Source organism: Balaenoptera physalus, assembly GCF_965194825.1.
Source record: "Balaenoptera physalus genome assembly, chromosome: 17".
Classification (NCBI taxonomy): Eukaryota; Metazoa; Chordata; class Mammalia; order Artiodactyla; family Balaenopteridae; genus Balaenoptera; species Balaenoptera physalus.
In genome coordinates this window covers 3,131,287-3,158,821 of record NC_138895.1, presented here as the reverse complement: position 1 = coordinate 3,158,821, position 27,535 = coordinate 3,131,287, and the positions used below count along the sequence as shown (strand labels likewise).

Sequence of the window (27,535 nt, the reverse complement as noted above, 5' to 3'; positions counted from 1 at the left end):
CAGTTGATCACCAACAGCTTGCACGTCCCTGTTATTTCAGACTCAGAAAAGTGGTCTCCCCGTCCTCACTGAATAGTCCTGCATTTGCATTTTATTATTTTATTCTGTTTCTTAGGTGTGAGTAGATCATTTGAAGCATTTTTGTTTATTTGTTATTGAATTTCATTATACTAAGAAATCAGTTACAAAATTATACTGTATATTTTTTGGTAAATTATTATTTTTTTAATATAGACACAGAAGCCTCGAAAGTTTGACTGTGAACTTCCAGATATTTCATTAAAAGATTTACAGTTTCTGCAATCACTTTGTCCTTCCGAAGTTCAGCCATTCCTCAGGTACATACAGTTCATGTTTCTAGCCTCAGTTACTGCCTTGTGGTGATTCCGGTGTTCGGGAGCTGTGGGAAGAGCAGCAGCACCCCTGGGAGGTGCCGGCGTAGAGGAGGACGTCCTGGTAACTGGCTCCTCCGTGGCTGCTGTGGGGAGTCTCTGGGGAGTATAAGAATGATCCGGAAAAAAAGATCAGAAAATGAAGAAGATAAAGTGGGAGGAAATTAATGCCTTACGTGAAGTTGATTCTTTTCTGGTAGTGCTCTGACGTTGTTGCATACTGTGAGAGATTTCTGATTCATCACTTTATTTATTTATTTTATTTATTTTATATTTTATTTATATTTATTTTATATATATATATATATTTTTTTTTTAGTTGGAGTATAATTGCTTTACAGTGGTGTGTTAGTTTCTGTTGTACAGTGAAGTGAATCAGCCATTTGTATACCCATATCCCCTCCCTCTTGGACCTCCCACCCCTCTAGGTCACCACAGAGCACTGAGCTGAGCTCCCTGTGCTCTACAGCAGGTTCCCACTAGCTATCTGTTTTACACACGGTAGTGTATATATGTCCATCCTGATCTCCCGATTCGTCCCACCCTCCCCTTCCCCCGCCTTTAGTGATATGTCTTAGTCTGCTTAAACTATTCCTGGTATTGATTGAAAGAGGATGGTGAGTTGCTTTTGACATAGATTATAGTATTTGGTTGCAGTTATCCATTTTTCATTGAGAAATTAGAAATCTAATTTGATTGTGCTCTGTTTCAGGGTGCCCTTACTTTGTGACTTTGACCCTCTACACCAGCATGTACTTGCTCTACATAATTTGGTAAAAGCAGCACAAAGTTTGGATGAAATGTCACAGACCATTACAGACCTACTGAGTGAACAAAAGGCAAATCCCGTTCTTTGCAGTGGTTCGCCCCGTTAGCGTAAATGCCTGTGTCGCTGCAGCTCTGTAAGCCTGTCCCTCTCTTTTCCAGGCGTCCGCGAGTCAGACCTCCCCACAGGCGGCTTCCTCACCCCGGATAGAAAGCACGACAGGAATCACAGCTACTACCTCACCCAGAACACCCCCTCCACTCACCGTGCAGGGCCCCTTGTGTCCTGCAGTCTGTCCCTTAGAGGAGTTGTCTCCGGATAGCATTGATGCACATACGTTTGATTTTGAAACTATCCCCCACCCAAGCATAGGACAGAGTCTTCACCAGGCCTCGCTAGACTTGGATTCATTAGCAGAAAGTCCTGAGTCAGATTTCATGTCTGCAGTGAATGAGTTTGTCATAGAGGAAAACTTGTCATCTCCCAATCCTGTCAGTGACCCACAGAGTCCAGAGATGATGGTGGAATCCCTTTACTCCTCAGTCATCAATGCCATCGACAGCAGGCGAATGCAGGACACGAGTGCCCGAGGTCAGGAGCACTCGGGCCACCACGCGTCTCTCAGCGTCCAGTTGGAGAAGTGCCGTGTCACTGCCCACGACTCGCACCTCAGTGTACAAACCATAAAGGAGGACCTTTGCCACTTCCGAACGTTTGTGCAGAAGGAACAGTGTGACTTCTCAAATTCTTTAAAGTGTACAGCGGTAGAAATAAGAAACATTATTGAAAAAGTAAAATGCTCTTTGGAAATAACACTAAATGAAAGACACCAAAAAGAACTACAGTCTTTAAAAAGTGAATATGAGGGCAAACTTGCGGCGCTAGTAAAAGAGAGTGAAGAAAATGAAAACAAAATCACAAAGCTGAAAGGAGACTTGGTGTGCCTTGAGGAGGTTTTACAAAATAAAGATAACGAATTTGCTTTGGTTAAACGTGAGAAAGAAGCTGTCATCTGCCTGCAGAAGGAAAAGGATCAGAAGTTGTTAGAGGTGGAAAGTATAATGCACACGCAACACTGTGAGATTGAAGAACTGAAGCAGTCACGAGAGACCGTGCTGGAAGACTTAAAGAAGCTCCGCGTGGAGAACGATGAGAAGCTCCAGCTGTTGAGGGCGGAGCTCCAGTGCCTGGAGCAGGGCCATCTGAAGGACTTAGAGGACACTCTGCAGGTCAGGCACACTCAGGAGCTCAAGAAGGTCATGACCGGCCACGAGGTCTGTTTGGAGAAATTAGAAAAGGAAAATCAACAAAGAATCGAGCAGATGCAAGATTCTCATGCCACAGCCATCCAGGAAAAAGAACAGCAGCTCCAGGAATTAAAACTCAAGGTTTCTGATTTGTCGGACATGAGATGTAAATTAGAGGTTGAACTTGCCCTGAAGGAAGCAGAAACGGACGAAATAAAAATTTTGCTGGAAGAAAGCAGAGCCCAGCAGAAGGAGACCTTAAAATCTCTCGTGGAGCAAGAGACAGAACATTTGAGAACAGAGATAAGTAAACTAAACCAAAAGATTCAAGATGATAATGAAAATTATCAGGTGGGCTTGGCCGAACTAAGAACTTTAATGACAACTGAAAAAGATCAGTGCATTTCAGAGTTAATTAGTAGACATGAAGAAGAATCTGATATGCTTAGAGCCGAATTAAACAAAGTGACATCATTGCATCACCAAGCATCTGAAGTAGAAAAAGGCCTGAAAGAAGAATTGGCTGAACTGCAGAGTAAACTGGACTCAGAATTGAGTGCTCTTGAGAAACAAAAAGATGAGAAAATCACCCAGCAAGAAGAGAAATACGAAGCTATTATCCAGAAACTTGAAAAAGACAAAGAGGAATGTGTCACGAGGCACGAACAGGACCGAGAACAGCTGATTCAGAGGCTTAATTGTGAAAAAGAGGCAGCTATCGAGACTGCCCGTAAAGAAATGAACTTGGAAAGAGAAGCTGTTGAGAAGGAGTTGTTAGAAAAAATTAAACATCTTGAGAGTCAAATAGCAAAAAGGTAAGAATGAACTTTAGTCTACAATCATAAAATTAAAGTCTCAGTGATGGAGATTTTAATTGTGAGTGTAATCCCAGTACCTTGATTTACTCATTTACCTGAGGTGAAGGTAACAGTGAGATACTTTATGAAGTAAAAACATACTTTTTAAAGTAGCGTTTCTCACAGACATCTAAAAAAAATTAACAGGCTACGTGAATCCATTAGGATGGCTTTTAAAAATGGATTCGTATTTTGGATTTTGAGAGGAATTTTTGAAAATTTCCTATGTTTTCGGGATCTTCTTATTCCTTTTTTAAGTTATAAATTTCCTTTTGGTTTATTTGTAGTTCTTTCCCTAAATTCTTCATTTGAAAGTTACTTAGTTTCATTCTTTTAAAATACTGTATGTATGTATGTATAAAAGAGCCGTAGTTAGTAACTTCTAGGTTGGTGCTGTATAGCTTTCTGGTGGTTATTTTCTTGATATTACAATTTCAGTTATTTCCTCTGTGATTCAAAAGATAATGTTAAATGCTGGGTTTATACAGTGGTGAGGGTTTTTGCGTTGTTGTTATTGTTGCTGCCGGACGTTACTGCCTTGGCTGAGAGAAAGTGGGCTTCCGCATTTCCACTCGTTAAAATTCATTGAAGGCGTCTGTGGCCTAATAAATAATTTCTAGAACATTATCAGTTGGTTCTATCGTTAATTTTTCCAAGGGAACATATGTATAGGTATATTTGCATTGGCTATTTTAACCTCCGGCCAGAGGTTCAAGGGACTTTTACACCGTCTCCTGTGATTGACTGTCCGCTGTGTGGTGTTCGTACCCTGGAGCACAGGGTATGAACCCTCCGCGTCTGTTTTGAAGGCAGAAAGCCTTTATGTGTTCTGGAGGGATGGCGGGCTCTTAGAGGAGCTAGGCCCTACACGAACCTTCTCAGAGCTTGGGGGACGCCGAGGTCCGGGCAGTCACCGCAGCAGGCCAGGAGGGCCCCGGTGACACAGCAGGAGGACAGACGCCGGCGGGGCCCCTGGGACGGCGCGGCGGCTCCGGGCGTCCCCGCGGGGCCCAGCGATGGGCTCGGGGTGCGGCGCAGCCCGGGACTGTGTTCCTGGGCGACGGGGAGCGGGCCCGGCTGCCCTTCTCCTTCCAGACTCCGCGCTCGTCCTTCTCGGTGGCGGATTTGCGGTTGCAGAGGGGGTTCCGGGAATGATCCGGCGCAGGGGAGGCTCCGGCCCGGGGGTGAGCGCAGCACGGCGGGCCGCCCGGCACCGAGCACGCGGTCCTCACCCGGCTCCCGCGTCCGCTCACCCGCGCTGACCCGCCGATGCCAGGCTCCCGCGACGCGGCCTCTGTGCCCCGTCTCCCCTCCCTGGAGCCGTTCCCGCCACCCCGGAGTGGCTGCGCGGCTCTTCGTTCACCTTTCTCCGCCGACGGTCTCTCTCTGATACTCCGTTGGCCGGTCCTGCCCCGGGCGGGCGTCCTCGAGTTCACTGCTGATCTCGGGCGCCCCGCCCGCCGGGCTCTCGTCCTGCCCCTGGGCTCTGGAGCCGGGCCCGCGTGTTGTGCGGCGTCCTCTGGAAACCGGGCCCGCCAGCCTGCTTCCCTGCGGGCTCGCCGTGGCTGTGATGGAGGGAAGGGAAGCACCTCCCGTGCCCGCCTGGCGCTGCCGGGGCTCGTGTGGGCCCGCCTCGCGTCCACCACGCCGTCACCCGAGTGTCCCCCCGGCGTCCGGGCTCCGTGGGCGAGACAGTGTCCACTTCCTGACGGGCGGCTCAGGTCACACGGTAACTGGGCAGAGCACGGTCAGGCTCTCGGCCTCTGCAGACCCGGGAGCGAGCCCTAAGCCATCTTACGGGAGGGAAACGCTCACCTGCTTCAGAATCCCGAGGGCCGCAGCCGCGATTCTCTTGCAGGGCTTGCCGAGGCTCCGTACACTGCCCGTTTCTGCTACAGCCACTTCAGGCACCCGCTGGGAGGCGGGCCCCGCCGCAGGGCAGCTGGCACGTGTTGCAGGGGCTCACACACAGCCGGAGGCGGGGCAGGCGTCCAGGGGGAGCCGAGCGTCCCGGGTGCTGCCCGCAGCCCTCGGGACCCTCAGCCGCACCTCGGGCGGACGTCTCGCGGGCCTGGACCGCTGGGCACTTAGAAATCTCGCTGTGCTGGCAGGCTGGTGGGCCTCCACGGCCCTTGTTGCTCACCCCACTGGCACTCACGTGTCTTGCCCTGGCAGCTCAAGTAGTGGCTAATTCCTGTTTACCAGACCTGAGGAGCATACTGCCATAAATGCGTTGGATTAGTGTGATTTCTTGAGGAATAGCAGGAAGATCAGTATCCCTGCCAACTAGATTTCAACAGAGGACCGGAGAGTTGATCTAATCCTGGATAAGACCGAGTCGATTGCGGTCCCTGTTGGTGAAATCACACTGCTTCCTGTGGTCTCTACCCGGGACCCAGCCCACAGCCTGGTTTTGTGAACACAGCTGTATTGGCTCACAGAGAGGCCATTTCTCTAGCTGTGGCCTGTGGCTGCTTTCGGCACAGTTGAGTAGCTGTGACGGAGATTGTCTGAGTAACATTTATACTATTCGGTATTTGTCTTTACAAAGAAAAGTTTGTTTATCCCTGGTCTGTACTAATAAGAATAAAGGGGGAAGAAATCACCGAATCAGTAGCTACATGTCAGGTAGTAGTGGTCTTGTTAATTTGCTCCGGTAAAGAGGTTATGTATGAAATAGCAGTTTTATTGGCGTTACTACCTGATTAAATTATGATAACCCATTGCTTGTTTTTACATGTTTTTGACAGGACGCATACTTAAGTTGAGCAAGATTGTGGTAGAAATCTCCTCTCTGTTTTAGGGGTTTTACCTGGCTCTTTCTGCCATAATGGGCCTCGTTCCATCAGTAGGGGGACCAGCAGTGATTCGCCAACAGTTGCTTTTACATCTGTTCCATTTCAGATCCTGGATGGAAGGACGTGTCTCTCGTGTATGGTTATCAGTGGTGTCCTGGTGGACCACAGCGGCATTAGAGTCACGTGAGAGCCAGTGCTCAGTATTCCCTCAAAAGTTGATTAATTACTTTTCTTGAATACACACTCAGCCTGGAAAATGGCCGTGGGTCTCTTTGAAGGTTAGAAAGAAAACTCAGTGTAAAATTTTGGCATTGTAGTTGGTGACTGACTTAGGTCTTGGAATTGGGTGAGAGGTGGCGATTCTCTGGAAGTTAGATCTCTGAACGCCAGCTACTGGGTTTTTTAAAAATCAGTTTAATAAGCCTTTATCGGCCCATTCTGTTAGAGCCTTAGTGACAGGCGCTGCCGGAGGGTTTTCTGGGTCAGACTTTTGGCTGCTCTGGCTCTGCTGCCTGGGAGGGCACCACGTCCTGCGTCTGGTTAAGTGGTGCTGGTCGGCCTCTCCCCTCCAGAACCTGTCCTGCCCGTGAAGCTCGTTGAATTTTACTGGCTTGTCCCGCCACTCTCCCTGTCCTGCAGAGCCTTTGGGGTGGTGTTTCTGAAAGCCTTGGTGAAGGAGCATTCTCTGGGCCCTACCAGGGGGTATACAATAAATCCCAAGATTTTAGTTTCTTTTTAAAGAGTCACATTTTGTCAGTGGTAACAAATTATGTCACTTATTCATTGAAGTAATGTTGATCATTTCTGGGAAAACATCTGTCAAAAACGCAAGTCTCAATAACCGAAGCTTGTCATTTTTCAAATAGAAGTAGTGCACCATGAAAGAAGGCGCTCCTTTGGCGCACACAGAACAGCCGTGCACGTGCTTTTCCATGAGACAGACGTGCCTTGTGATGCAGAAGGGCTTCGTAGGTGCTCCTCATTTTGTCACACAGAGGATTAAAAGATGTAGGCTCAGTGGTCAGGATCCAGTAATATTAATAATTTTACTGCATCAAGGATATTCCAAAATCAACCTGCCTTCACTTGGAGTGCCTTGAAGTGCAGGATACAGTCATTGAGAGTACAGTTGGTGCTACTGTCTCTCCAGTAAGGTGTCAACAGTTTTATCATCTGTGCGATGCCAGCAGGGAGTAAAAGACAGATAGCATCCTGGCGTCATCGTGTGGGTAGTTTTGACCTTAGTGATCGCTTGACGAGTTTTTTAGTTACCTCCGGGGTTCTGTGGACCACCCTTTGAGAGTCACTGGTGTAGAGAACCAGCTGGCACTTTCTGTAAAGGCTTCCTTTTCAGTATTCTAGGCTTTGTGGGCTAAGTGGTCTCTGAGCTATTTAGCTTCGCTGTTGTATCGAGAGGAGTGAGAGAGGTGAATGAACAGGTGCGGCTGTGCTCCGGTCAAACTCAACAGGTCACCGGCCGGATCTGGCCTGCAGGCCGTGGTTTACCCGTTAGGTCCAGGTTTCAGGCAATCACCATAGCAAACTGATAATAGCTAATATTGAATCTAGAATCTCTGGTCTTTACATCCACGCTAATTTTGGCCTGATTCTTCCTGTTCTGACTCTCATTGGATCCATCCCTGTACATATTTCCTATGATTCTGCCAAAATAAATGAAGAAAATCTTGCAGTTGTATTTTCTCCTTGGTTAGATTTTTAGCTCCTCTGGGATCTGGGGATTGAAAGCCGCGCTGGGTCGGGAAGTAGTGAAATGGTGGGCGAGGTTGTCGAGAAGAAAGGTCAGCTTAACTGAGAAGGGACCTCAGGAAGGTGGTCCTGATCTCTCCAGATAAGGGGGCAGGGGAGCTTGGTGGGCCCTGGGGGCTCTGCTGGATGTCTCCAGACTCTTGCTCCCGGAAGACACAGCTGTCCGGTTCTGCAGTGGGGGGCCCGGTCCGCCGGAGCGCCCATTGCCCTGGCGCCGAGGTGGTTACTGCCTTCAGGTTGGAGCAGATCAGAGAATCGGTTCCAGGTTCCTGTCTTGATGGTTTTTTCCCCTAGGGTCGTATTTGTGTCTGTCTGGTATGAGCTTAGAAAAATAGAACCTCTTTTAAGTATTCCAAGAATGAAGAGTTTAATACTAGGTTTAGAACTTGTATGAATTTGGGGAGGGCTGGCGGAGTGAAGGGTAAGCGTTGCTGCTGAAGGACTGGGGATTGGTAGGTTCACAGTCCCCTGAAGTACAAAGCTGGTGGCTCATCAGGAAACCGTTACAGATTCTTTGGAGATTCCTGCCAGTTGTCTACTGAGACGTCAACCTAGGGAGTTCGCCTGGAAACCCCTTGTGAACCTTATTGCCCTCCTGTCTGGTCACAGCCCCCTCTGGAGCGATAGACTCTTTAGCACTCCTTTATGCGGGTAACTTTTTGTTGCCAAACTTGAAACCAGAGCTTCCTGGGAAGGGGATTCTGGATGGTGTCGTTCTCGGCTGCTGTCCCACAGAGGAAACCCTTGAAGGGGAGTGAGGCGACTTGAAGGGAGTCACCCCGGCCAGCTCCTCTCCCAGCCGCCCCCACCCGGCCGGTTGTGCGTCTGCCAGCAGCAGCGTTGAGAGGCCACCTGCCTGGGAGGAACGTTGGCGAGATGTAAGTGGGAGCATTAATTACGTCTGTAACGTCAGAGAGGTCCCACAGATCAGCGAGAAAAGGGCCAACAAGCCATGAGAAAACTGGGCAGAGGATGTGAATCGACAGATCCGAGAAGACAGAGAGACAGCCAGGATGCGACTAGCTGCTCCGTCTACTTGGGGTCAAGGAAACGCAAAGTTAAAAGTGGGTACCTTTCCCCCATGTAACTGGGAAAAGTGAAGTCAGTAGTATAGATCATTTTGAGAGTTGAGGGCAAGGGCTTTCTCACAGCCCGTGCACACGGAACGTGCGTGCAGGACACGCGTGTGTGGTTTGCATGTGTCGGGAAGCCTGCCCCCCGTGCTGCTCGTAGCCGTGTGTCCAGGAGCAGTTGCTGTGGGTCTGCCTGGGGACGGGAACACTGGAGTAGGGTGTCGTTTCCAATCTCCTATTCTGTCATCTCAGAAGAGTTTTAAAAAACCCACGATAAACTACTCGGTTACTAGGCCCAAATCTAATGCAGTCGCTGATGGGGGAGAGGCCGCTCTGGTGTGTGTTCAGCGCGGGTCTCCTAGTTACTAGGAGCACTGGGTGTGACAGCTTTGCTCACACACACTGGCTCATGGACGTGGGGGAACCAGAGCTGCTCTGTTTCAGGTTCCGTGTGATGGGATGACGTTCCCAGCTGGTGACAGATACACCTTGCTTCCTTGAGGTTTAAGTTCAAGGCCTTTTTAAGGTTTTAAATTAATATATGGAAAGATAGGGTTATGTAAGTTTCTCTTTTGGGGGAGGGCAGCCTTTATTGATAAATTTCTTAGATTTCCATGGTAGCACCGCTGGATCAGAAACACCTTTAACTAAATTGTGAGATACTGTAACCCTTTTTTATGTCTTCTCCCCACACAACACACACATGGCTCCTAATCCCCCAAAGGAAGCCAGCCAGTGATGCTGTTAAAAAAACTATGTAAAATATTCAGCTATTACTTACTGCTGAATTGCTAGGGTTAATTCCCCCTGAGGTCAGAGCCGTTTGGGGCCTTCGAGTCCTGCAAACTAAAGCTGAATGATGTGGCTGATGGTAATCTGGAGCATCTTCTAATGGGAGCCTCCAACAGTGTGACACAGTGTGTACTTTTGGTCAGACTAATAATACAGTCCCTCGATGTCATGGGGATTGGTTCCAGAACCTCCCCCGAATACCAAAATCCGCCGAAGCTCAAGTCAACTTGTATAGAGTGGTGTGGTGTTTGCATATAGCCTCCTGTACGCTTCAGATCATCTCTAGATTACCTGTAATACCTAACACAATGCAGATACTGTGTAAATAGTTGCCAGCCCTCAGGCAAATTCAAGTTTTGCTTTCTGGAACTTTCTGGGATACTTTCAACTCGTGGTTGGTTGAATCCGTGGATGCGGAACCCAAGGATAAGGAGGGCTGACCATAAAGCCACAAGAAGCCCTGGCCCAGCACAGCACGGTTCTTGATCATTCTTTGTGTTATAAGCTCTTTTTTTTTTTTTTTGGCTGTGTTGGGTCTTCGTTGCTGTGTGTGGGCTTTCTCTAGTTGCGGCGAGCGGGGACTGCTCTTCCTTGTGGTGCGCGGGCTTCTCATTGTGGTGGCTTCTCTTGTTGCGGAGCACAAGCTCTAGGCGCACGGGCTTCAGTCGTTGTGGCACGCAGGCTCAGTAGTTGTGGCACGCAGGCTCAGTAGTTGTGGTGCACGGGCTTAGTTGCTCTGCGGCAGGTGGGATCTTCCCAGACCAGGGATTGAACCCGTGTCCCCTGCACTGGCAGGTGGATTCTTAGCCACGGCGCCGCCAGGGAAGCCCCATAAGCTCCCCTTTCTTTGTTTTTACTGCCGAAGTGTTCACCTTGTGGGTCAGCACGAACCCTGTGCTGATGTCACGAGTGCTTATCCCGGGTGTTGGGGATGACCGTGTGTTTACAGAGCCAGGAGTGTCTGAACGTCCTTGTGCCTGAGCTGTCCTCTCCTTCCTGCCTCATCCTCGCACAGCACCGACCCTGAAACAGAAACAGCACTCCCCTCGGTGCACTGGGCGGTGCACAGGGGCAGGGCACCTAGGAAGGAAGGTGCTTTCCGCCCGTGCACGCCCACGCGATGTGGGCGCATGATTGCACTCCTACAGGATTCTTATTACTTAGCGTCCCGTGTCCGCTGAAACCTCTCATGCAGACATGCCCCAGTGTTCTGACCAGGATCCTTACAACAGTCTTTTAAAAATCTAAATTCACTATATGTCGTTCTTTCTAGACAAAATTCTTCAGTGACTTTACATTGTACTTAAAATACATTTGGTTACTTTTTAAAAAAATGTTATTGAAGTATAGTTGATTTACAATGTTGTATTCTGTGTAATTTTGAAAAAATTAATGCTGTATTTAATTTATAAAGTCATACCATTGAATCTACCAAAGAAGATTCTTCAAGCCTAGTCGCTGAACTTCAAGAAAAGCTCCAGGAAGAAAAAGCTAAGTTTCTAGAACAACTTGAAGAGCAGGAGAAAAGAAAAAACGAAGAAATGCAGAATGTGCGAACATCTTTGATTGCTGAACAACAGGTATGTAGGTCTCCCACCTTGCTGCATTCATTCTAGGTCTAGAGGAGATGAACATACATGAACAAGTACAATTTCTTTGTTCAGCTGAGGTTTCTTATATCTTAAATGTGATTTTTCCACATTGATCCTGATGGTATTTATTATTAAATATCTTCTTCGTGATAGAAGCATTTTCTTTTTAATGGTCATTATGTCACATAGGTGCTTCAGAATGAAGCTGTGCTAGATTAGGAATTAGGAAATGTGAATTCTGTTCCTGGTTCCTTAGCTACTTATGTGATCTCGTAAACATCGTTTAACGTCTTCACGTCAGTTTGGTTTTTTTGCAAGTGAAAGTGTTTGTATCACTGCATAGATGATATTTGAATTTTTTTTCTAAGCTGTAAAATTTTATTCTAAATTACATGCTGACAATTCTTATCCCTGTGGTAGGCTGGCGGTAGGTTAGGGTGGAGCACTGTTGAGCTTTGGTGATTCCCGTATTACTGTGGGTCAGTGGTGAGAGCTGGTGCTTGTGAGGTCGGCAGCGGCCAGTCCGCTGAGGGTCACAATGCCCTGTGAGGGAGCATTACATCAGCTAAGGTGCTGGGCGGCAGTGGGAGAGGAAATAAAGGGGCGACGCGGATGGATTTCTACGTAATGAGGATTGCTGGCTGGGGCGCGGGGCAGAGTGAGGGCTGCCAGACCAGGCCGGTGTGAGAGCAGGTGTAAGTCAGGCCAGGGGTAACACGACATCCTTTTTTATCCCGAGGAATACGTTTCTGAGACTGGTAGGCATGTTACAGTTGATGTGCACATTTAATGTGGTGTGGTGCAGTTTTCCTTTTCTTACTGTCTTTTTAGAGTTTAAAAAAAATGTCAACCAGAGAACAGAAAGAAAATGTAGAAGTATAGTTCCAAACACTTAGGAACTTTAAATGTTAAGGCCTGGGGAAAGACAGAGGAGCCTGGAAAAGGGGGAATGAGAAAGAGGAACCAGAAACAAAGCAGTGTGTGCTTCATGGAAACCAAGGGAATGGGCTGTCCAGGGCTGGCGGGGAGCCGCCAGGTTTAAGTAAGAACTGTCAGTGAAGAGGCCATTCAGGTCTCTGTTTTGAGAAGTCTGAAGTTGCGCATGCTTTCATGTTTCCTCCTCTGTGAGCTAGGTCTTTCTCTCCCGCTCTCTTGCTGCCTGTCTCTGTGCTCCTGTGAGCCTGTGCAACTGCAGACGTCCAGCATTGAGGGGGGTGAAATAAGACGGAAACCAGCGCGTAAAGCAGCCAGCCATCTGATCCAAATGTAGTTCTTCTTTCAGTAGTTGTCAGACGACAGGGGAGGTGACTCCTGAGGTACCTGCCAATTTTAAGTGGTGTTTGGATGTTAAGTGGTAGTTGCCTGAGTTGATTTGTCACTAGCTTTATAAGGGCTGCTTGGGCCTAGTTGGCTCTTACCTTAACTAGTCGTGTTTCTAATATGTGTATTATAAATTGTGTTAACTTTTCTGAAAATCCATTTGATATTGCAGAAACAGCCAGAGGTTATGAAAACCAAGTAACTAATGTACTATTATAAATATTTGTTAATTTTCTACCATAAATGTTACAGAACAATGGCTTAATACAAAGGCATATCATAAATATTCTTTTTCAGGGGATCTTCCTGTCTGCTTTCTGGCTAGAAATGAGTTTAACTCAATATTTAACAGATTCGCTAATTTTGGCCCAAGAATGCCACCTTCTTGTTAAATGTCTCTGTTTCTAGCATCATTGGCATTAATGATTGATTGGAGGATCTTTGACTCTTAATTTTGGAAATTGGCTCGCGGGATCTCTGCAGGCAGTTGGTATGTATGAGATCCGCAGTGAGAAGGCTTTCCTAGAAGTCGAGGAGTGGCAGGTCCAGCCATTATAAACCAGCAGATATCCAGATGAGAGGGGGAGATGGGATACAGTCATGTCCAAAATGTGACTGTGGAATCGAGATTTAGCTAAGGACAGAAGGAAGATTCCAGAGGCAGGGAGATCACTAAAAGAAACAGTTAAGTATATAACAGCACTGGTTAAAGTGTTGCCTATTTTATTTCTTTCCCCCAAATTTAAGAAATATTTACTAATGCTTTTCCTCTGACAATAAGTATGTGGACAATAATGTGAAAGTAGCATTCATTTTCAAGATACTAAATTGGAACACATCTTAATACAGAACTAGGAAAATACAATCGAATGTGGTTACCACAGCGTGGCATTTTTATTTCAAAATAAACATCACTTGTGAATTACGCTTTTTCTTCTCCCCATAGAGACGCACCGTGCAAAAATAGACGTATTTTCTTTAGCTCTAGCTGCCCTGTGCATGCAGATAATTTAAGTAGTTATCGTTCTGTTGTTCCAGACCAATTTTAATACTGTTTTAACGAGAGAGAAAATGAGAAAAGAGAACATAATCAGTGATCTCAGTGACAAGCTGAAAAGCACGATGCAGCAGCAAGAGCGGGACAAAGGTCAGTGACGCTTCCTAATGCGACATTGTTAGTTCCGTGTCACACGCAACGATTGTAACGCTCATGTCCGCCCGGGGCTGCAGATTTGATCGAGTCCCTGTCTGAGGACCGCGCGCGCTTGCTGGAGGAGAAGAAGAGGCTGGAGGAGGAGGTCAGCCGGCTGCGGGGCGGCGGGCCTGTCCCCTCGCCGGGGGTGGCCGCCGCCCCCGAGCTGTATGGGGCCTGTGCGCCCGAGCCCCCGGCGGAGGCCCCGGATGCCCTCGGCGAAGGCAGGCTGGACTCAGCGCTGGAGACCAGCATGATGTCTGTCCGGTGAGTGCCCCGTCCTGCTCGCCGGGGGCCGCGGCCCGTGGACCGGAGAGCTGCGCGTGTGAATTCTCCGTGCCACGGCCCGTGTTAGCGCCACTGATGGTGTGCGGGAGTCCTCTTCGGCACGCTTTCATACCGTGCCCAGGTGCCACCGCAGCGTGCAGGCGGCCGGCGGGGACCCTGCAGGGGCGTCCAGGCCTTGAGGCCATGGCGTCAGGGGCGCAGGGCTTCCTTAGGGTCGCTGGTGCGTTCAGCGTGCTGAGGCCGTGCTGGGGCGAGGGAGTTGTCACTTCTGCGTGGAAACTGAAGTAAAATCAGATAAAAGTCAAACTCCCGGAAGCAGAGAGCAGGAAAGCGGCTGCCAGGGGCTGGGGTGGAGCGTGGACCCTGTTCTCACCGAAGAGGCGGGTAAATGACGTGAGGAGATGGGTGTGTTAGGTAACTTGGTGGAGGGACCCCTCCCGCAGCGCGCACGTGTGTCAGACCATCGCGCTGCGCACTCCGGATATATTACGGTTTTACTTGTCAGTTATGGTTCAGCGTAAAAAAGTGAAAGAAAAGCCCGCACGCTCTTTCTTGTTTTCTTTTCCGGTTAGTTTCTGACTACCTCAGTGTGATGGGCAAGTTCACACATGACAGTGACTAGCGCTTTGTAGGCATGTAGGAATACTTTTGTAGTCTTTATATAGATTTGGTTTGTTCTTTATGAACTGAAGCTTTCAGTTTTACAGCTCACTCAAGGACTTGTGGCATTTTGTTTGTTTTTAGTTTTAATGGTGAAGCCTCCCAAGAATGACCGTTTTGTCTGTAACATGGATAAGAAGAATGGTCCCTGGGAGAAAGCTTGAAATTTCAAAGACATTATCCCTAGAAAAATGCATGCACAAAGTTTTGCTCATAATTTCAAAAGGTTTATCAGTCTAGGTTCAGGATCTGTGGTATAAATTTTATACCATCCTACACCATCAAAATGTGTCCTAATTTAAACAGGCTGCTTCTGAAAATTTAGTACAAACCCTTGAATCTGTGAAGTGCTCTGTATTAACAGTTACATTTCCAAAACCTTATTAGAGACTGTGAAGTCCAGAATTTTAAGACTTAAACTAAAATAAGCCATTCTCTCTTAGAGAAAACGTCCACATGCTCTCTGAAGAAAGGCAGAGGATAATGCTGTTGGAACGAGTAAGTGCATCGTTTTCTTGAAACACAAGGTTTAATAAATATGTTTACTCTGGGATGCAGTGAAGTAAACCTTACGCTGAAAGCAGACTTTATTTGTGTTTATAGATTAGGTTTTCTTTTTTTCTTTTCTTTTCTTTTTTTTTAATTTATTTTTTTGTCTGCACCGCGTGGCTTGTAGGATCTTAGTTCCCCGACCAGGGCTCAAACCCGGGCCCTGGCAGTGAAAGTGCTGAGCCCTAACCACTGGACCGCCAGGGACTTCCCCAAATTAGATGTGTTTTTTTTTTTTTTTTTTAATTTATTTATTTACTTATTTATTTATGGCTATGTTGGATCCTCGTTTCTGTGCGAGGGCCCTCCCCAGCCGCGGCAAGCGGGGGCCACCCCTCATCGCGGTGCGCGGGCCTCTCACTATCGCGGCCTCTCCCGTTGCAGAGCACAGGCTCCAGACGCGCAGGCCCAGCAACTGTGGCTCACGGGCCTACCTGCTCCGCGGCATGCGGGATCCTCCCAGACCAGGGCCCGAACCCACGTCCCCCGCACCGGCAGGCAGACTCTCAACCACTGCGCCACCAGGGAAGCCCCCTAGATGTTTTTTTAATGGTTATTTTTGTGGTTACTTTCGAGAAGTCCTGTCATCTCTGATCCAAGTGGCCAGGAACAGTTCAGGATTCAGCAATACAATAGAAGTGTGAATTTCACATATTAATTTCAAAAAACAAAATATTAACTATTTTCCAAAATAGGGCACAAGTAGAATATGTGAATAATGAAGAAGAGTTAGGGTTTTTATAGTGATTAATTGAAGTGAAGAGAAAAAAATGGTAATAAGGGGTTTCTTCTCAGTTGCAGACTTTACACATCTTTGTTCAGAGACCACTTTTCATTGCTTAGGCTTTGAAGATTTTTAACACTTTAGCTCCCTACGAGATAACTGTCTGATAAGGACTCGATCGAGTCAGAATTGTACAGATTTGTGCTCTTGCACATGTGCTCTTGTTAGTGAAGGTTCATCAGCGTCTGCTGGCACGAGTGTTATAACTGCAGATGCCTCCTCTGGGGCCCGACCTCCTAACAGAGCCTCTGGGGATGGATCTCAGATAGTTACTGCATATTTACAAGGCCACAAGTGGTTCTAATGCACATTAAACTTTGAGAATCCTTGGCTTAAGGAAATAAACCTAAAATTGTTCTAATTCTCTTTTAAGCCAGTAAATAAGACAGTTGGAAAGGATTCCTAGAAAAGAAATGTCCCCACAAACCTTTTATAGTAGAACCAGACTTGAGTACGCAGACTGTATTTTCGAGCATAAACCAGGGGGTCTCTCTTTCCCACCCCTGCAGACACTACAGTTGAAAGAAGAAGAAAACAAGCGGTTGAATCAGAGACTGGTAAGGTCTTCTCGCCCAGTTGATCTTGACATTTAAACTGCTTGCATTGCATTGCATTATAAAGATCAGAAGGCTGTGTGGTGTGATTAGTTCTTTCCCGGCAGTTTTCGTTGAGCTGCGCTGGTCATTGAGGACAGTTGACTCTTAAGCTTGACCACATGCACTGCCTCAGTCTTACAACGTTAAAAGCAGCCAGCAAAATCCAGATTGTCTTTTCTGATTACTAAGAAGCTGTAATCTCTTAGGATTGCATGATTATATGTGTTTATAATGTCAGGTTAGGGCTCTTCGTCAAGTGAGCAGGTCATCAGAGCTCCTCCTCACGGGGCTCTTGTTGACGCGTCCGCCCGTAGGTGTGTGGAATCAGCACGTTCTGTCCGTCACGGGTGTTTTTTCTTTCTTTTTTTAACTCAAGGCGTTTGAACCTGACACCTTGCCTGAGACCCTGCGTGGCCCTCTCGATTGCCTTGGCTTTCCTCTAGCCTGTGAATCTAACCAAGTGCTTGATGAGTCAGTTTTACAGTCAGTCTTACCTGCTTTAATAAAGCAGCTGCTTCGTTTTTCAAATTCTGATGATGACAGTTTATGAGCAAATAGGAACAGTTTAAGGCCTGTGTTCAGCACTTTTGAAAAATTTTAAGGTACTGATTAGAATTGAGTTTTTTAAAAAATAAAGTGTCTTGTAGGGAAACATCTGCTTTCTTTCCTTTGCCTTTCTTAACTTGAACAGCAAAAATTACGTATTAATTCCATAGCTCTGCCAGACTGTCAATCATGAATTTATCACCAAAACAATTTTTTGAAGGCTATTTGCTGTTTCCGTGAGTGAAGCAAACCCTTTTCAGGGAGGCTTGGAGGAGTTGCCTGCGGCCCCTGGGGCTGCTGCACAGAACAGACGTGCTCCACATGTGCTCCGTGCAGCGTCCCCGGGGGGACGGACGCTGTGCTGGGCGAGGGGACGGACGCTGTGCTGGGCGAGGGGACGGACGCTGTGCTGGGCGAGGGGACGGACACTGTGCTGGGCGAGGGGACGGACGCTGTGCTGGGCGAGGGATCGGACGCTGTGCTGGGCGAGGGGTCGGACGCTGTGCTGGGCGAGGGTTTAGGCACTTTGTTCACAGGCGCGCTCCTGGCGCCCGGAACAGTAGGTGGCGCACAGCACACAGTAGCTGCTGGGGAGAGGCGTACGAGGGAAAGGGTCCGGCCCTTCAGACCCGGAGCGCACCCGCTCCTCCGCGCCACTCACGCTTTCCTACCGATCGGCAGCTCTGTCCAGCCGGCGCTTCCTCACGTCTGAGCCCTTGTCTGTAACAGATGCGTGGAGAGCTTGAGCTTTTGTAAGAAGACCTAAGCAGAGTTGAGTACAGTCTGAAAAGTGGGTCGCTAAACTTGTTCTCACTGGCAGCACGTAGACCGTTTGGATGATTTTGAAGACAGGTTGGAATACACTTTCAGGTCTTTCTAGTCATTGTTTGTTGTTTTCTTTCTCTTTTGTTTTTAAACATTAATTGAGACCCTTCATAGTGTTCAAAGGGAAATGGAAGAAATTCTGAGCATCAGAATTAAACTTACGAACAAAGAGAAATCCATTTTATCTGTCCTTGATTTGTGTGGTTGTAATTGGGCCCACTCTGCTTGGGAGGGATACCTTGGCACCCGTGTCCCATGTAACATGTGACAGCGTGAGGAATGTGCTGAAGCCTGACTGAGGAGCGGGGAGTCCCGGCCGAGCCGAGGCAGCCACAGGCCAGTTAGCCTGTCCTGTCCCGTCCCGTCCCGTCCCGTCGTGTCCTGTCGTGTCCCGAGGCAGCCACAGGCCAGTTAGCCTGTCCCGTCCCGTCCCGTCGTGTCCCGTCGTGTCCCGTCCCGTCGTGTCCCGTCCCGTCGTGTCCCGTCGTGTCCCGTCCCGTCGTGTCCCATCCCATCGTGTCCCGTCCCGTCCCGTCATGTCCCGTCCCGTCCCGTCCCGTCCCGTCGTGTCCCGTCCCGTCCCGTCGTGTCTCGTCCCGTCATGTCCCGTCCCGTCCCGTCCCGTCATGTCCCGTCCCGTCGTGTCCCGTCCCATCCCGTCGTGTCCCGTCGTGTCCCGTCCCGTCCCGTCATGTCCCGTCCCGTCGTGTCCCGTCCCGTCGTGTCCCGCCCCGTCCCGTCCCGTCGTGTCCCGCCCCGCCCCGTCCCATCGTGTCCCGCCCCGTCCCGTCGTGTCCCGTCCCGTCCCGTCCCGTCGTGTCCCGTCGTGTCCCGTCCCGTCCCGTCCCATCCCGTCGTGTCCCGTCCCGCCCCGTCCCGTCGTGTCCCGTCGTGTCCCGTCCCGTCCCGTCGTGTCCCGTCGTGTCCCGTCCCGTCGTGTCCCCCTGCGATGCTCGTTAGGAGAGGAGGGGGAGCAGCCCCTGCCTTGTGTAATGCTTGCTCGGAAGAGTGGGTTTTAAACTCTTCTCGAAAAACATCAGTCTCCTTCCTAGTGATATTTTTTAGGATTAAATATGTATTTATAAATAAAATGATTCTGTATTCAGTTTTTAATCCAGCCAAACCTGATTAAGAAATAACATAAGTAAAAGTGTAGGTAAATTTGTCCACTGAAAGTCATTGTTGAAGGAAAGGAATTACATTAATGGAGCAGAGAAGTTTGGACCCTGAAACCTGGGACACAGACGTGAATGTGTGTAACGTTGGAAGAGATGTTTGCAGTGTGGACCTAGTAAGTGCATCGAGAGAGAACATGTTACTTGTGTAAGCTTTGTGAACTGTTCTCTTTCTAGATGTCTCAGAGCATGTCCTCCGTATCCTCAAGGCATTCGGAAAAGATAGCTATTAGAGAGTAAGTATTTGATTTGTATTTTGTGCTTTTTTCTGTGAAAATAACTTAACGAACTGAGTAGTATTGAATTGTCAATGAAAAAATGTATTTCAATGGCTATAATCTTTCAACTTTAGGTTCAGTCAGCTGAGTGTTTTGTACTCATTCGTAGTTAACATTTTTTTTTATTGAAAAAGCAAGGTTTTTCTAAATTATTTTGGGAACGTTAGGATTGTATTCGAAGTCCTTCCTATCATAGCTTTAATTATCACTTACACATACATTCCTGAAGCCTTTTGGATCCTACTTCCTTTTCAGCTGGTGCCATCTCTTTTAAATCCCATTTATCACCTTAGTCTTTTTCATTTTAGATTGGAGAATCTTGATATTTGAAGTTGGAGTGTTTCTTCATTTTTATTTCTCAGACTTCATTTTATTGATATGCTACAAATCCATAATACACTGTTAAAATTATCACTTGAATAATTTAATAGACAGTATTCCAGGACCAAATTACCACATAGTGATGTATTGGTTTTGGGCATGGGCTACTGGAAAGGAGGGTGTCTGATAAAGCATTGTTAGCAGCTCGTGAATACTGGTCATTTCTTCTCTACTTGTCAGGACTGACTTAAAAATAAATAAGACTCTCTATTTTGTCTGTAATAGATCCATCGACCATAGTTTCGGTTATCAGGCACTCCTGGTTACTGATCTTTAACTTCTCATTAGAGTTTTATCTTTTCTCAGTGATTTGAAAGGGCTGGGTGTATCAGTCTTTATCTACCAGCTATATGTCAAGTCAAATCAATACAAGGTCTTTCAAAGATTAGAGAGAGATGAGTTTAAAAAAAAAAAAAACTGCCTCAGAGAGGCCCTATCTTCCTTTTTTAAGGTATTATCCTCCAAAACAGTGCCTGTCACATCTTTTTAGGCAGGCAGTTAATTGTAGGATAAATAATTAGTGAATGATGGACTGTTATCTTTTTAAAGTTTCCCCAGTGACGTTAATGATTTATTAGGTATAGGACCCACTAAGTTATCGTAGATCTAGATTAACTTTGAACTGATATTCCAAACGACAGTTCTGAAGGACCCTGAAGAGACAGACACCAGCTGAGACACCCTAGGCGGTCACACCTACTCTTTCCTTCCTGCTCCCTCCTTCCTGGCTTCACCCGGAGTCAGTCATCGCTGTTGACTTGTTTAAGCCTAACTAAGTACATGCAGCTGGTTCAGTTGGGTTTTCTTTCAAATTGAGGAGACTACTTGGAGACTGGAGAAGTAGTGTAAGGTAGTTCTTTCTTTCCCACTGTGACTGTAAGTTTGCTCCCTCAATTTATGTTTATTATTGTAAAATGAAAGATTAGGATGAATACCTTCTTTCTATAGCTAGATGAACTATAATGGGTATTCTTTTTCTCCCCCTCACCGAAGCATTTTTTTGGGTTGTGTTCTTTTAAACAGTAGATTGTATTGGAAATTTTATTTTTAAAAATTTTGGGTCTTTGGCGGTTGCTCGCGTTAGCCTTTGAGCGTCTGTGTATGTCCAGCATTCCCGTGAGGGCCTGGGTAGAGTAAAACAAATCATGTAAATATGAAATTTCCTATTGCATTGTGTTTTTTTGTTTGTTTTTGTTTTAAATTTATTTATTTATTTATTTATTTATTTTTGGCTGCGTTGGGTCTTCGTTTCTGTGCGAGGGCTTTCTCTAGTAGCGGCGAGCGGGGGCCACTCTTCATCGTGGTGCGCAGGCCTCTCACTGTCGCGGCCTCTCTTGTTGTGGAGCACAGGCTCCAGACGCGCAGGCTCAGCAGTTGTGGCTCACGGGCCCAGTTGCTCCGCGGCATGTGGGATCTTCCCAGACCAGGGCTCGAACCCGTGTCCCCTGCATTGGCAGGCAGATTCTCAACCACTGCGCCACCAGGGAAGCCCCCTATTGCATTGTTAATTGAATGTTTCGTTGAACGTTGCAGAATCAAGGTGACTCCTTAGATCAATGAAATCATTCCTTTGTTCAGCTTTCAGGTGGGAGATCTGGTCCTCATCATCCTGGACGAGCGCCATGACAATTACGTGCTCTTCACCGTGAGTCCCACCTTGTACTTCCTGCACTCGGAGTCGCTGCCTGCCCTGGACCTCAAACCAGGTGAGGGGGGTAAGTGTCACATCTGTAACCAAAACAGTAAACCTAGAGTGGAGAGAACATGTTAAAGATTTTTCTCCCACGTTGTCTCATTATATCAGAATTAAATAGGTAAGCAGGAACTCTGCCTAATCAGGTTTTTGTGTGTTTGTTTGTTTTTCTAAAATCTTCATTATCCAGATTATTTTCCTGGATTCTGCTGATGCAGTTGGATCAAATATCTCATACTCTAGCAATAGCAGAATTACACTGTTAAAATTCTCATACCTATTTAAGCTTCAGTATAACATGCTCATTTGTTTATAAGGGCATTACTTGTTTTGGCAAAAATAAATTCTTTTAAATTATAAGATGTCTTTTCTCTCCTATTTATCATCCTGTTTCTACCTTTTTCTTTCATTGAACTTGTCAGTAAATTTTTTTAAAAAGGCAATAAGCTTTGTTAAAGTATACTAAATTACAGTTAGTATATTACTATCATCTATTACATTGATCTTTAAAGAACTCAAAAAGAACAGAATAGGTACCCTGGGGTACTTAGGTTAAATAGAATTATTCAAAAACAAGACTGTGTGTCCATTTGGTTTGATGTTCCTGTTTGGAATGACTTGTGAACATGGTCATATGCCCGTTCTCTGAAGTAGGCCGCACACGATCACGCCACCATGGCTGTTGGTGGTGGGTTATGTAGAATGTGACCATGAAAAATGAGAAGAGAAGCTTGCAGTTTAATTTACTGGTTTTGTACCTTGAAAACAATGAACTTGATTTTTTTTCTTGAATTTTTTGGTAGGTTTTTTGTTTTTCATTTATTTAGACTTATTTGAAAATGATTTTTAAATTTACCAAAAAAGTTGCATAAATAAGTACAGTATAAAAAAGCCCTATATCCCTTCACGCAGAGTCACCTGCTGTTAACATTCTGCCCCATTTGCATAACCTCTGCCTGTGCACGTCTAAATGTACTGATCCACAGCTGTACACAAGCACGCGCACGTTTGTTTCCACACAAAGTGACATCCTGCCCCTTTAACTACTTCACTCTGCATTTCCTAAGAACAGGAGGAGTTCAGTGTTTACATCTAGTAACCTCTCACTGTCTACCACACGCATTTGCATTGTAAAGACTCTCACAAGTCCCACAGAAAAGAATTTATTTAACAGTCTTTACCACAGAACTCAAGCCCCCTCTTTTTTCCTCCTCCTCCATCCCTCCGTCCCTCCCTCCTTTCCTACATACGTACATGCATACATACAGAACAGGATGCCAGTTGGGGTAATGCTGCCTACCGACTCCTTGCCCTGGGGGTGTGTGGGTGACCAGGGCGTTGTTATGCCCGTGACGGGGACGCATCACTCCTTGGACATGAGTGTTAGATGATTCTTTTCAGAAATTGTGAATTATTTGTGAAGGGCTCTATTAGTCCTTAGAGTAGACTTGCCATATCCTGTGGTCCAGGAGTTTTTTTATCTTTGTATCACATGGTAGTATCTGTATGTTCATTTCAGATGGTTTATTCAGGATATCTTTTTTTTATATCATGCCAAGTGAGGTTTATGGAATAAAAATCAGTTTTAGCTTCTCAGAGGCTTTACCCTTAACAGATAATTTATTGGTCGAATACTTTTGGAATCAACTCTTTTATGACAACTTCTCTTCTGATGAATTTTAAAAGAGAATGAGTATTTATCTCTTACACACTTTGCTGTGTGAGAACTAGCTTTTTCATCGTGTCTCCTTCCACATTTTTTAATCTCCCCTCCACACAAGTACTGCCCTTTAGACTTTCTTTCATCCTTAATCCTTATTAGTTATTTATCGTGCACTGACTGTGTTTGCATTGTGGTGCCAAAAAAAAGAAAGAAGACAATGCTTTGCTTTGAACCTAGAATATAAATTTTGTCTGTGTAACTTGTCTGCTTTCAGTAGCAGAAAAGGTCATGTGTTAGCACTTTCAGTAGGTGGCACTGTGGAGCTAATTTAGAATTCCTAGATTTATTTGTTCATGATTTGTACTCAGATTGTGTTTTTGTTTCTTGAACTTTGTCAGTTCTGTGGTTTGACTTACCATCTGCACTTAATGAGTAAGTGAAGCCAAAATTAGTGGTTGAAAAGTAAAATTCAGTTTTGTTTTATAAATTGTTATGCACTTCTGTGATTTCACTCTCGAGAATGTCATTAAACTGTTTTGACTCTGGCAGTTATGTTTTCATGAATAATTATAGTTGTACTTTCTAAAAGAGTTTAATGGTTTGATTCCATAGCCTCAGGTGCATCTCGAAGACCATGGGTCCTTGGAAAAGTGATGGAGAAGGAGTACTGTCAGGCCAAAAAGGTAAGCGCATCGTGGGACGCGGACCTACGAGTTGTAAGAAGATCCTCAGGATGCTTTATGCAGAGCAGTGCTCTTCTTGGCCTCTGATTCACTTGGATTAGGCCTGAATTTAATGAGTGTGAGTTTGCACCAGCAATTTTATGAATATTTATGTGATTTACCTTCCAGGAGTAGAGGTAGATGGCCAACAAGCTATCAACATATCCAGGAAAACTACAACAAGTTTCTGTTCTGAGTATTAAATTACTAGTGTTTTCATGTGCAAAGAAGGAACACAGCATAACTGGTGATTAATCTGTTTGTAGGTAGAGCTGATGTTTCCTTACTTTTATAATGCTACCCCCACTGAAGAAAGATAATGTGAGATATTGATGGCTCAGAATGCACCTGACTGATGTCGGCAGTGTCAGTGCTGTAGAGTCAGAGAGATCCAGTGAGCAGTCTTCCTAGCTCGTTTGTGGACCCCGTGCGCCAAAACAGCAATAGAACTTGACCTGTGTGTTGTTGAGGTTTCTTTGATGTTTAAAATAATAACATATGGCTCACTTTGTACTGTATTATTTAGCAGTGATTACCGACCCTGCCGTCAGTATTAGTGGCTCGTCTGTTATATGCTCATCTGGTGAGGGGCGGATCTGTGTCCTTTGATAAAGACACCCCTCTCCCCACAATGATCGAGCATTGCACAGTGTGGTAGGATGGTACCTCTGTAATTTGGTTTAATCACCCTTTTCTTTCTGTCTTAGGCACAAAACAGATTTAAAGTTCCTTTGGGGACAAAGTTTTACAGAGTGAAAGCTGTGTCATGGAATAAGAAAGTATAATTTATGGAAGAAATTGAGGCATTCTGTGACGTTTTTCTGATCTGTCCCAACAGTGCTCATTCATCACTCCAAAAACAGGCCATCTTTTTATATACAAGTCAACACGACAGCATACTTCTTTAGTGTATATCATTTACTTTTTACCTGGCTACATTTTAGGAACAATAAATTCATCAAAACCCTTGGCTGAGTTAAAATGGTTTTGTTTTTGTTTTTCTACCCAAGTAACTCTAGAAATGCGGACCAAACTAGTTCACTTTCTCAAAGGGCACACGCCGTGCGTCGTGGTTTACGATCAGCCATATTCTTCGCCTGTTACATATACCTTAGCTTGAACTTAGATACTCAGTGTTAGTTGTTATTACCAGCACTTGTCCTTTTGTGAAATCAATATCAGAAAACTTGCACTCTTTAACACATTCTTTATAAAATGTATAAATTCTTCAAAACTATTTAAAGAGGAGTGTTATTGCATGCAGATAATCATAATTTTGAGTTTGCCTCTGTAGATTACTAAAACAAATTGTTTCATTTATTTTTTTAAATGCCCTTTGATGTTTCAAAACAAAAAGGAACTCTTATTTGATTGACTGACTTTAAGATCAGCCATAATCAGCAATCTTCAAAAGCACTTTGAACAGATTGGTCGCCTGGGTTCTACAGGGAGGAGTGAGCTAGTGGGGGTTTCTCAAGCAGCACACAGACCTTCCCAACACTTTATTATTCTGTTTAGAATAATCTTATTGATGACGTCGTAATTCATGGTTCAGTTTCAGAAAAAACGTATTCATTGTACATTAACCATTTAGAGGTCATTTAAATATAACAAAATGTTGTATTGTAAAAGACATGTAGAATTTTAAAACAATAAAGATTTGAACCTGTAAATGTGTGTGCCTTTTAAAGAAGGATACAATTTTTAATATATTTGAGTGATTGCTGGGAAGTGTGAAAAACTTGTTCTGTATCGTATCAAAAGAGAAACATGTTTATTACAAAAATGTTCTTTAACTATATGCTATGTAACAGGGTAAAACAGTGTTACGTAGAATAGAATTGTGTGAAGCCGATCTTTAGCTAAGTTGCCACAGAGCAGAGGTATTTAAATGAGTAGTTGAGCTGGTTGAGACTTGTTTCAGGTTTGTTGCTAGAGAACAATAATAAAGTGATTCTTTTTTTCAGAAAATATTTAATTTCTTCATAAAAATAAGTTAAATATTTTTTTAAATATGTATGTCTAATAGTACAGAAAATGGAATAAACACCATAGTGTATAGAAAACTGAATTTGACAACATATTAATGAATAAATGAACAAATGATTTCACATGTTTCTATTCAATCCTTCCATTACATCTTCATGCAGAGAATATCAAAGCACTAAAGAACTTTATGTACAGAGTGGTCCTGCTAAGCAGGTGAGGTTGGTCTGAATGAATCTGCTGGGGGCCTGTTTGACTTGAGATTTCACGTGGTCATTGTGCTGTGGGGCTGTGGGCTGACGTGTGACATCTCAGGAGTGTCGCTCTTTAACGTTGGCTTCTGTTGCTTAGAGTTTTTCTTATATCCCATTTCATATCCATGCTATCAGTGGTCACATAAACCTTCACAAAGCAAACAAAAAGAAAATGCAGTTTTCTTAGTTAAAAAGAAGAAAAATGAAGCCTGGTTGAGTTCTTACCATTGGGTCGTTGAGGTGAGCCTTGGCATCAGAATGTCCACGCTTCAGTCCCAGATCTAACTTTAATTTTGGCCAAGTTGCATAAACTCTGAGCCTCAGTTTTCTCATGTATAAAATGGTGTAATAATAAGACCTACCTCGTAGGGTTATTTTGAAAATTAAGTGATGAAAATTCATAAAGGGCTTTGAACAATTTCAGATAAACAGGTTAAGTACTGAATAAACATTAGCTATTATAAAGATTTCTTTATCAGAATCTGTAAATTCACTATTCAAACTCGAGTAGAAATGTAGCTCTCTTTATTATGAGAATGAAAGTTTAAGTCACATTTAACTGCAAGTAAACTTGAAGCGTACATGAATTACATGGATAGTTTTACTTTTGCAAAAGTACCTGGATATCCTAAGAACAGAATGAGCAAAAATTATACAAACTTTCATTTTTATTTATTTAAAAAAATTATCATGGTATAAAACATGTACGTGCTTTCAAAAAATTAATATGCCCTTAAACCCCTGTCCTAGTTCCCAGTTTTGCCACGTGGAAGTAATTTTGCTTGTTTGGCCTTTTTTTTTTTTTTTATGTGCCAGACTATACGACTATACTGGTATTTCTCGATAAATCAATTTATATTTTCAGTTCACTTTCTCATATGATACGAAGATTTAGTTACTTCACAAGAACCTTTTCTGCTTGTATCTCTCCTGCACTGTATATTACTTTCTGATTGGTTCATTAGCATTTATATTATCATGACTTTTTTTTTAGTAGCCATCCTAAGTGGGTGTTTTATGTGCTTGTGGGGCATTTGTATATCTTTGTTGGAGAAATACCAGTTCAAGCACTTTGCCCATTTTTTTCAGTTGTCTTTCTGTTGTTGAGTCGTAAGAGTTTTTTTTAATATATTCTGGATACTAGGCTCATATGATTTACAAATATTTTCTCCCATTCTGTAGGTCATCTTGTCAGTTTCTTGATAATCTCCTTTGATGTGCAGAAGTTTATCATCTTGATAAAGTCCAATTTAATTTTTTTTTGCCTGTGCTTTTTTTTTTTTTTGCCTGTGCTTTTGATGTCATATCTAAGAGTTTTGTGGTATTAACTCATATTTAG

General features: G+C 45.0%; 1 protein-coding gene across 6 annotated transcripts in view; it reads left to right on the top strand.

The window, feature by feature from the left end:
- The window catches only part of RB1CC1 (RB1 inducible coiled-coil 1), a 60,487-nt gene extending 35,561 nt beyond the window's left edge, over positions 1-24,926 (top strand). The window contains exons 12-23 of one of the 6 annotated variants that reach the window (XM_082432980.1): positions 235-338; positions 1,105-1,231; positions 1,320-3,220; positions 11,107-11,272; positions 13,643-13,751; positions 13,835-14,063; positions 15,188-15,242; positions 16,587-16,634; positions 19,397-19,455; positions 21,457-21,584; positions 23,847-23,917; positions 24,664-24,926. In XM_082432980.1, coding sequence (XP_082289106.1) covers positions 235-338; positions 1,105-1,231; positions 1,320-3,220; positions 11,107-11,272; positions 13,643-13,751; positions 13,835-14,063; positions 15,188-15,242; positions 16,587-16,634; positions 19,397-19,455; positions 21,457-21,584; positions 23,847-23,917; positions 24,664-24,741 — 3,075 coding nt within the window. In that variant the 3' untranslated portion in view covers positions 24,742-24,926. The other 5 variants (XM_082432979.1, XM_082432982.1, XM_082432981.1 and 2 more) reach the window with 5 other exon arrangements.
- The last annotated feature ends 2,609 nt before the right edge of the window (positions 24,927-27,535 follow it).